The sequence below is a fragment of the Macrobrachium rosenbergii genome, chromosome 45, assembly GCF_040412425.1.
Source record: "Macrobrachium rosenbergii isolate ZJJX-2024 chromosome 45, ASM4041242v1, whole genome shotgun sequence".
Lineage (NCBI taxonomy): Eukaryota > Metazoa > Arthropoda > Malacostraca > Decapoda > Palaemonidae > Macrobrachium > Macrobrachium rosenbergii.
The window spans coordinates 27,727,955-27,738,143 of NC_089785.1; the positions used below are offsets into that span (position 1 = coordinate 27,727,955).

The 10,189-nt window shown below is 39.9% G+C and overlaps 1 protein-coding gene across 1 annotated transcript in view; it reads right to left on the reverse strand.

Moving 5' to 3' along the window:
• Positions 1-9,227, reverse strand: part of LOC136829983 (homeobox protein Hox-B3-like) — a 12,229-nt gene extending 3,002 nt beyond the window's left edge. The window contains exon 1 of the mRNA XM_067089160.1: positions 9,182-9,227. Coding sequence (XP_066945261.1) covers positions 9,182-9,227 — 46 coding nt within the window. The remainder of the gene's footprint in view (positions 1-9,181) is intronic.
• Between the last annotated feature and the right edge of the window lie 962 nt (positions 9,228-10,189).

Below are 10,189 nucleotides of genomic sequence, written 5' to 3' on the forward strand. Positions count from 1 at the left end.
ACGCCACATGCACGCCTTGTACGAGTTTCTCTCTCTCTCTCTCTCTCTCTCTCTCTCTCTCTCTCTCTCTCTCTCTCTCTCTCTCCCGAACACAAAGCCTTGATAAATTTCGTAGACGACAAACACCTTTAGAAACATCAATCTCCATTTCTTGCTCTTGGCGTGAGTCCATAATCCCAAGGGGCCTCCCCTCAGACGTCGTGTCAGTTATGACACCCGAAATCTTTCATCAGGTGTCGTATCTGGCACTAGTGGCGGCGCTTGTGACACGGATGTGCCAAAGGCACTTGAGTGGATTCCCTTGAAGAGATGATGTGGGTTTTCATCACAGCAGGATTTTATCATCGATATATTCGGGAGAGGGAAAAAGAGCGTTCGTTGTCTTCAGAGGAGAGATTTGTGATTCATTATTAATTTATGAGTAAAACCCAGTTTCTCTGGTAATAACGTCTCATTGTGACCCATGTTGCTGCTCGCACCTAACCCTTACACGTGTCTGTTTTGTGCAGGAGAGAGAGAGAGAGAGTTCCTATTTCCGTCCTACGTCTTATTTCCTGTCTATTGGACATTTTAAAAAGTTTCAGGGCAGATGTTGTTTGTTATGCCCGCAGGTACATAATTCCTGCGCCTTCTCTCTCTCTCTCTCTCTCTCTCTCTCTCTCTCTCTCTCTCTCTCTCTCTCTCTCTCTCTCTCTCTCTCTCTCTCTCCAGGCGATGTCTTCCCAAGTTAATGAAAAAGTAATCCTCCTTTTCGAGAACCTAGTCGCATATCAGGAGGAAAGCTGTTGAGAAATGAGTAAAATGCTTTTGTTAAGAAACTGCTATAAAATGGTTAGCAATGGCGGATACTGAGGCCTTGAATGGGGTAATATTTCCTTTGGAAATTGCTCTTTTTATATAAGTTATAAATAACCTTCGTCTGTTCGTGAGGATTCCGTTCCTTATGAATTCCTCGAAATTCAGCTATTCGCCCTGCAGCTGATGATAGAGCAAAAAATAAAAAGAGAAAAGAGAAAAAAAAACAGTATTTTGAGAACGAATACTTCTAATGTTCCGGGTTTTCGCTTTCGAGATCCAGTTCATGAGAAAGAGAACTTTATGCGTTCAGCACGAAGGCTCCAGGAGAAGGACTCGTGGTTCGTGAAAGGTAGGAGTAATGGCAATGCTTAGTCTTGATTCATTCTCTCCCTTTTACTAACTTCTCTCTTTCTCCTACCCCTTTTATTCACTTTTCTCTCTTCCTCTGTATAATATTTTCGTGTGTGGCCATTCTCTGCCACAGAAGATAGCTTCCAGTTTCCTCCGTATTAATGTTTGCCCAAGAATTGTGATAATACTTTGGATATTCTGTTATCGTCGACATTCTGCTCAGAACTTCAGCTGGAAGATAAATAATTCCTTCTTTGTTTCGAGACCTAGTGGCCCTTAAAATCTCTCTCTCTCTCTCTCTCTCTCTCTCTCTCTCTCTCTCTCTCTCTCTCTCTCTCTCTCTCTCTGTCAAGGGAATAGATATTGAGGAATATCTCTGTGTTGGATCTTAAAATTGAGGAAAACTCAGATAATGTAATGTTCTGTGCGTGGGCCTGAAATTGTCATGCACAAACTGTCAGAGAGATCAAGAATTTATAATTAGCAAAAAACTTTTTCATGGATATTTTTCCTTTTGTGTGTTTAAATCCCACCCATGTTTTTGTATATAACCTGGGCCTTGTGTCTCTTTATATCTGTTTTATAGGTCTCCAGTAAGCAGAAAACACGAAAGAGCATTTTCACTATATAAATATTAATATGCTGTGCAGACTCATAAAAGTATAAAATACCTGAACACAAGGCAGTAAAATCATATTGAAATTAAAACTGACAGACCAATCAAGACGTTAACACCACTGATTTTGCAAAGAAGGGCAAATTTCCAGTCCAATATCTGGCTCAAAGCATCATAACTTTTCCTCATGACGAGAGAGAGAGAGAGAGAGAGAGAGAGAGAGAGAGAGAGAGAGAAATCACTGCGTGTTCGATTCGTCAAGTATTTCACGTAACCAAACAAAACCCGAGTATGGTGCGGGATGAAAAACAACCCCTGTTCGCTGATATCAACCTGGAAACATATAATATTAAAATCACGAATGAAAACAGGAATAACAAAAACAATTGGTATGCAATAAAAGTTTGGGGACAATTTGCTGGCCCCCAAACACTTGTGCAAAGCTAAAACCCTTTCAGAATAAACGGAAGTAGAAATTGAACGAAATACGGAAAATCATTCTCGTCCGACATGAAGGGGGTCAGGTGCCAGTTCAGGGGCAAATGACAACAGCGTTGCCAGCACCCCGCCCCCTCCTTTTTCCCCGTAGGGGGTAGAGCCGTCAGTGCACCTCACGGGATGCACTGTAGGCATTACTAAAGGTTCTTTGCAACATCCCTTCGTCCCCTAGCTGCAACCCCTTTCATTCCTTTTACTGTACATCCATTCATATTATCTTTCTTCCATCTTGCTATCCACCCTTTCCTAAGAATCATTTCATAGTGCAACTGCGAGGTTTTCCTCCTGTTACACCTTTCAAACCTACCTACTCTCATTTTCCTTTCCATCGCTGAAGGACCTTATAGGCCCCAGTGCTTGGCCTTTGGCCTAAACTCTATATTCCATTCCATTCCTCCCCCCTTTCCAGAATCACGATGGCAAAGGGTTGACACGTTCCACGAATATACTTCCAGACACTACAGTTTGTCAATTGTTGTCAGATTTGAGAAATGGGGTCATTTCATAAGATTTTCCAATTGTTATAATTTGACCATCCCAGGTCATTAAGGTTCTGGCTAACGGATGTCACACTGGGTCAAAATAGGCCCTGCTTGATAGGCGTCACATTATCTCCCCAAAACTCTGGAACCAACGTTACCTTTTGTCTCTGGCTTCGGAAGAACCTTCTACAGCAGCAGCTGATACCTGGATCGACGTGGCTAAGAAAGCAATGGGATCGACGTCGAATTTCCTTGGTGGTGGACAAAATTCCCCTAGGTGGTTGGGAAAATTCCCTAGGTGGTTGGGAAAATTTCCCTATTTGGTTGGGAAAATTCCCCTAGGTGGTTGGGAAAATTCCCTAGGTGGTGAGGAACACCCTATAGTGCTCGCCTTTGCAGGGAGAAATAACCAGCATTCTCGCCCAGATATTGGGAGGCAAATCAACGAAGTTACCCCTTATGTTAAGAAATAACTTAAAATCCACTCTCGTTTGCAGAAGAAGAGAAAATAAACCTTTTCTTAACCCTTCAGAAAGAAGGCATCTTCTGACCTTCAATTGTTTAAGTGAGGAGCAAATGCATTCTTGCTCTCTCCCCGGAATTTCAGGTGTGTCGGTTTTCTCTTCTGTTCCCTCTTATTTATTTATTTATCCCCTTTTCCTGTAACTCTCTCTCTCTCTCTCTCTCTCTCTCTCTCTCTCTCTCTCTCTCTCTCTCTCTCTCTCTCTCTCTCTACGCCATTTATGATTATGTAACACCTAAATATTTTCTTTCAGATAGGCATATCTCGTTGTACTTTCAATTTACATTTGATATCCCGAATAATGATTGGCTGACGACTTATATAAATGTTCCTTTTATCTTTGGAATGAAATAAAAAAAGGATTTCATTGTCTCTTTCTCTGCAGACGGGTTTAATCCTTCTCTTTTACTATGTCGTCCGCTTTTAATGCTCATCCTCTCTCTCTCTCTCTCTCTCTCTCTCTGTCGAAAATATTCTGGGATACACAATTGTTCTTTGCGAATGGTCCAGTGATAGGCATTTGATTGAAGTGTCCGATCGAGAAATTTTTCCAGATAAAACCAAGTTCCTGTTGGTCTCCGAGACCTGCATTTTTTCTTTCTTTGAATATTTTCGTGATTTCGTTGTTTAGTTTTATATTTCTGTCTCCTATTCTCCTTTTTCTTATTCTGCATGTGCTGTGAGCTTGCTGTTGCTTATTTCTTCTTTTTTCCTGTCTTTTTTTATCACTTGCATCTTTCTCATTGTATCTCCCACATCTTCCTCTGTCATATCTCCGGTTAGCATCAAGTATTGATACTAATCTTTATATCTGTTAAGTAATTATCAATTCAGATTTGGAGGGACGAATATTTCATCGCAGTTTTATTCAATTTGTTTTAAGGAATCGAATATTCCAGGAAACAGGTTAAAATGAAATTGAAAATTTCAGCAAAACGAAGATATTGCAGACATTCAATTCATATCGTTCATTTTTCCTGTTACTTCCTTCAGTCTCCGTCCTTCCTCTTCAGTCTGTCTCAGTCTCTGCTCTCGAATTCATTTAAAAAAAAACCAAAGCCTTTTATCCCCTCCACAGACAAGGTGTTTTTTTTTTTTCCTTTCCTGACAGAAGACAAGGTTGGACAGGGTTTTTTTCCCTGTCTGCCTGAACCCTCTCAGAAACTCCTTAATTATTCATGACGGTTTTGTCTTTTTTTTTTATCCTGAACTATGCGAGAGGCCTCTTCATCCCTCATGCATGGATTTCTTTCTTCTTCCCGTCCCATCCTCCTCCTCCTCCTCCTCCTCCCTATACCATTTCATTCCATTTTCCCAGGCTGTTAAAATGAGCATTCTTGTTTCACTCACTGTAAAACCTTGGCTCTGTCTCCCAGGCAGCGCTGTTGAATGTTTACGCGCTCTTATAATAGAGAGAGAGAGAGAGAGGGGGGGGGGGGATTCCAATGAACCTTTTGAAGATGCCGTTTCAAAAGCACCTTGCTCCTTTTTTTCCAAGTCGTTTGTTGCTGACGATTATTATGTTACGGTTTTGTCGTTCGTCTGTCTCTGCCTAGCCCACTGGCTTCTTCTTCTTCTTCTTCTTCTTCTTCTTCTTCTTCTTCAGGATTAGAGAAGAGGAAATTGGTCCCCCGTATGGATGTTCACGGCACATAGCTACGTAAGAGGACTCCAAAGATGCAATGGAGCAAAGGTGCACTCAATCGAAGACGGACTGCAGTAAGAGGTACGAAGTGCTTAGAGATAGAACCCAATCAATCATGAACTCTGTCCAAAATACTTAAACAGAATTTCAGTGTCATTACTTTTGAATTTCTTTGGAAAAATGAATATTCGAGTAACTTTATAAATAAATTATTTTTATTGAGGAAATGAAGTATATCCTCATTACACTCTGTCCTCTGATTGGTCTCTGTGATAGCAGCAATGCGCTTAAATTCTCCTTTCAGAGAATCAGGAGTAATTAAGTTTTCCTATTGCGGATTAATTAGCTCGTTAAGATCCCCCACTTACCGCCCAGTTAATAGTTCCTCTCTCTCTCTCTCTCTCTCTCTCTCTCTCTCTCTCTCTCTCTCTCTCTTTACACATAGACACCCACTGTGGAGAAAGAGCTTATCCTCTTGAGCGGTGAATATACTGTAATGCTCCAAAATGCTGGAATTTGTCCTCTCTCTCTCTCTCTCTCTCTCTCTCTCTCTCTCTCTCTCTCTCTGATTTTTTGGCTTTTCCTCAGGCTTTGGCGTCCTTCTAGGAGTTTGATATGAACCAATTATTATCTGTAATCGATACGTGTATGAAAACAGGTATAAAAATGCTCATTGAGGATATATCAAGTACTTGGGCATTTGCACTTTTCTAAAACGAGATGAGATGGTTTAGTAGCAATGGGTATGCCCTATACTTACTACATTACGCACACACACACACACACACACACATATATATATATATATATATATATATATATATATATATATATATATATATATATATATATATATATATATATAGTTTCAGTATGTGGGCAGATAATCCCATGAACAACTTTTCAAAAGTGGGGTGGGGTGGGGTGGGTAGGTGGGTGGAAGGGTGACCAGAATCCAATATTTGTGAATTTTAGCGTCATCGTTCAACGTGATAGCGTAATTTCCCCTTGGTCTAAGGCAGCGTTCTGAACGATCATATTTTGGCGGTGGGAATTGCGTTGCAATTGAACCCGTCATTCGTTCGTGATTGCTTTTTTTTTTTTTTTTTTTTTACTAACTCTTCCTTTTCCAGATTTCAATTAAATCTGCAAAAGTTCGTCCGTCCACAACGTAACGGCCTTGGCCGGGCTGGGCGCTTTTATTTTTTTGCTCATGCGCGAGAGAGAGAGTTTTCTCATTTTGTTTCGAGTGGAAATTGGAAATGTTAAGTATAGTGTTGCTACGTAAATCTGGATTCGGTTTTGCGGTGATGGTGGTTATGATTTATAAGTTGTGTGAGTGCATGTGTGTGTGTGTGTGTGTGTGTACAAGTAGCCACTCGTCTCATTAGCGGGAGACCACGTGTCCCCCTGAGGCTTAAACCCATCGAGACTTCGCTGACCTGTGCAATGAATGATGTACCTGATAGTCAGATGACGGCATTGGGTCGCAGCCTTAAGTTGGGAGAGATGGAAATGGAAGGAAAGAAGGAAAAGAGAAATTGACGAGCTTTAGCGAAGATATTCGGATTCCACACCGTCACATTATGATGAAATGAAGAATAAAAGAATGGCCTCGACAAGGTAATCCTGTGCCTCTTGGGAGGAAGCATTCATCAGAATCTCGACAGATTCCTTCTGAAGGTAAAATCGGATATTCCTGAACGGTGATGACGGGTGCGTCATCTGATATTGTAAATTGCATCATCTGATGTTGCACATTGCGTCATCCTATATGGCAAATCCTTTCGGAAGCGACTGATTCCATCTTTGTTGAACGATAATACGGCTCTAATGAACCGGCAAATGCAATGAAGCGTCGGAAGAGAGAATCTTTCGGGAGCGACAGAGAGAGAGAGAGAGAGAGAGAGGGGGGCGCTTTGTATTGCTGATCTCTTCGACTGGTGATGAATCTTTGATGAAGCCTTAAGGATGAATGAGCTTCATTTCGTGGCTTTGTCCTGTTGCGCTTTTTCGCTTTGAGAAGGGTATTCATTAAGTTAAGGCCTCCCCGTGGAATTTGTCTCGTGCAATTTGCATCAGAGGTCATTCTGGGGTCAAGTTGATTGTGGTTGTCGTGATTTGATTTTGGTGGTTTGTGTGTTTCATATTGTGTTATGGATGAATGTTTTTTTTTTAATAATATAAACGGGAATGTACACACGGCTGACTAATAGATAGAGCATCACTCCTTTTCATCAGATTTCGGTAAATCAATGTCTTTTTTTTGTTGCAGCGTAACTAGCATTTGCAATATAATTTTGTCCACACTATAGTAAACCATGTCAGAAACATGTACACAATTTATGTACGTGTCATAAACATGTTGACCAATTATATACATGTCATAAACATGTAAATAACTTACTGTATAACTATCACAAACATGTTGAAAACACGTCAGAGACCGTAAGTAGATGACGGACCTTTGGCAAATGCAAGGTTAGCTTATAAAGCGCTGGATAGTATTAACATAAAGTTGTTGACTTGTATTTAACATGTTTGTAATGTGTTTGCTATAAGTTGTCGACGTGTGTTTATTCTTCTAAAGTGTCAAGTAACGAGGAAAAGTTTTAAGTATACATGATAAACTCAATTCTCATGTACCAACACACAATGATTTAATTTTTCAGAGAGAAATGCCTTAACTTCATCAGAAGTAATTCTCTCTCTCTCTCTCTCTCTCTCTCTCTCTCTCTCTCTCTCTCTCTCTGATCCTTACACCTCAATGCCCTGTGAAATCAACCCTTTCTTCTTACAGACTCTCTCTCTCTCTCTCTCTCTCTCTCTCTCTCTCTCTCTCTCTCTCTCACTTATTAATGAGGCTGCCTCTTGTATGGGAGAATCTGTTGTATGCAGGAATTGAAAAGTTGTATCCACTTCGATTCTCGTCCTCAGAGGGAGAGCATTATGCCGCAATAGTCACGGGGATTCATTTCGATGTTTGTCGTAACAGGAAGCTGTTGGAGGTTCGAGTGGAAAGGGAATACAAAGGGGATGCGAGGAGCGATTCTATTGGGTGGTTCTGTAGAAGAGTCCTTACTTACCGTAGTAGTTCTTTGATTTTGCTGCTGCAAAATGTATAAATATATGTATGTATAGATCTATAAATGTGATTTCCTTTGCTATTCCTTGAGAGCAACAATCGTCAGATTGCAATGTTGATTTTTCATTTACATTAAATCTTATGTTCTAAAGTGCGGTTTTCATTTTCTTTTTTTTTACTTTTTTTGTCACCAGTGCTTTCATCTCTCTCTCTCTCTCTCTCTCTCTCTCTCTCTCTCTCTCTCTCTCTCTTTTTCTCTCTCTCTTTTACTTCACTTACAGTCCAAAAGATACTATTGGTTTTATCCCCCAGTTGAAATTAACCTCGTTATCGTTCCAGTAATGACATTGGGGAGTGTGAGAGACCTTTATTAAAGTTCTGTGGCTGTCGAATTCAGGCGAAAGATTCGAGGTATTGTCTCGCTGTCAGGTCAGTTTTGTATTCAGAGAAAGTGCAGTTTTATCAGTGGGTCTGTGAACTGTGATGCTACATAATGTATTCAAGGAAAATACAGCTGTATTGAATTCAGATTTAAATTTACTCAGGAACAGATTTACCTCTACGCAAAGGCTATCTGTTTCTATATTTGTGTCTTGTTATGAGGAATGAATGAGACACAGAAACCATTTCACCGAAACTTCCTGGGAAGGTCTGGCATAAACCTCTTGAATAGAGTTTTTGAAACAATCAGTCCCCGATCCTGAAAGACAAAGGGTTCCATATAACCTCTTGGTCAGGTCTGCAAATGACAGGAACATTCAGCCGAATAATTGTAGTAATATTTGCAGGAGGAAGAAGGCGCTAAGATTCTGTTCACCAGAGAAGAACTTTTTGAGGAGTTCTGAAAGGGTTTTTGTCAATCACAGGCCTCATTTTCTTTCAGGGAATCCATTTTGGGCCTTTTTGTTCTCGCCGGCATTGGATTCACTTCTCCCTCTTCATTTCAGCTCATTTTATTTTAATGGAATTTTCTTAAGCCTTTGTTTATTTATTTATTTATTTGTTTGTTTATTCATAGAATCTAACATAAAATTTCGTGTCTTCGTGGAAACACACAAGTTTACTAATTTCCTAAAGAAACAAACACTTTTATGTAAAGGTTAGTAATTGCTCTCTCTCTCTCTCTCTCTCTCTCTCTCTCTCTCTCTCTCTCTCTCTCTCTCTCAGATTCATTCGATCACACTGGCTTCTAACCCAAGGGCAGTCCACGTCAACTGCAACTCTACCATGTTGAAGAGGTAAAGGTTTCTTGTCTTCGTATACCGTCATTATACGAAGTTGCCTCAGTTATTTTGAGACAATTTTGTAATACTTTTAGGTTTGCCCGTTTTATTTTTATTCACAAAAATTATATTTAATTATTTTCTTCATTCTTAGAGAGTTTATTGATCGTTTTTTGGGTGTCCATAATGTCCATGTCATCAGGGAAAGCGCCTCTGGAACCAAATCTGAATCGAGGCTCTAATTTGTCCACCGGGTACGAGTTCCGAATATCCAGTTATTGGTTACCACTTATTTCAGTTTTCATTGCAAGACCCGATAAGTGGCGGGGGAGGGGGGTGGGAACCAAGCCCTCAAGTTGGCTTGGGTAGTTGGATTAGGAAATTCTGAATTCTCTTGATTTTGGTGTTAGTCGTAGATTTTGCAAATATAGGCCTTGGGACCAATCTCCTTTTGGAGATTTTGGTTTTTTAAATTTTTATCTTATTATCTTGGTATTCCTTCTTATCTTTATATTGTGATTTGTCAAACTTCGTATGTTGCCCCTTCCATAATATTAAATAATTTTACCTTCCGCTTTTGTTTGTCAAAGTTTTCGGAGAAATAATAAATAAATTTCTATTGAAATGTCAAGATCTCTTATTAAAAATATTCCTACATGTTAGGTAATGGTTTTCATTTCTGCGAAATAAAGTAAATTGGTCTGGCCAGTATATGGATGGGGTACCGCCCAAGAACACCTAAGACAAGCTCCGTTGAGTGTTAGGGCGAGGGACTAGCACCCTCATCCCTCAGGTTTTTAAGTTAATTTTTATGTTTCATAAATTTTCTTTTACTGAAGTGTAAAAAACTGGTATTGTATGGCCTCTTTATCATAGGTTTTGTACTTTATTCAGTAGAGAGAGAGAGAGAGAGAGACTTTGATAAAGTCCCTTTCTTAACCTCCTCCTATTAAGAAAAATAAGAAAGA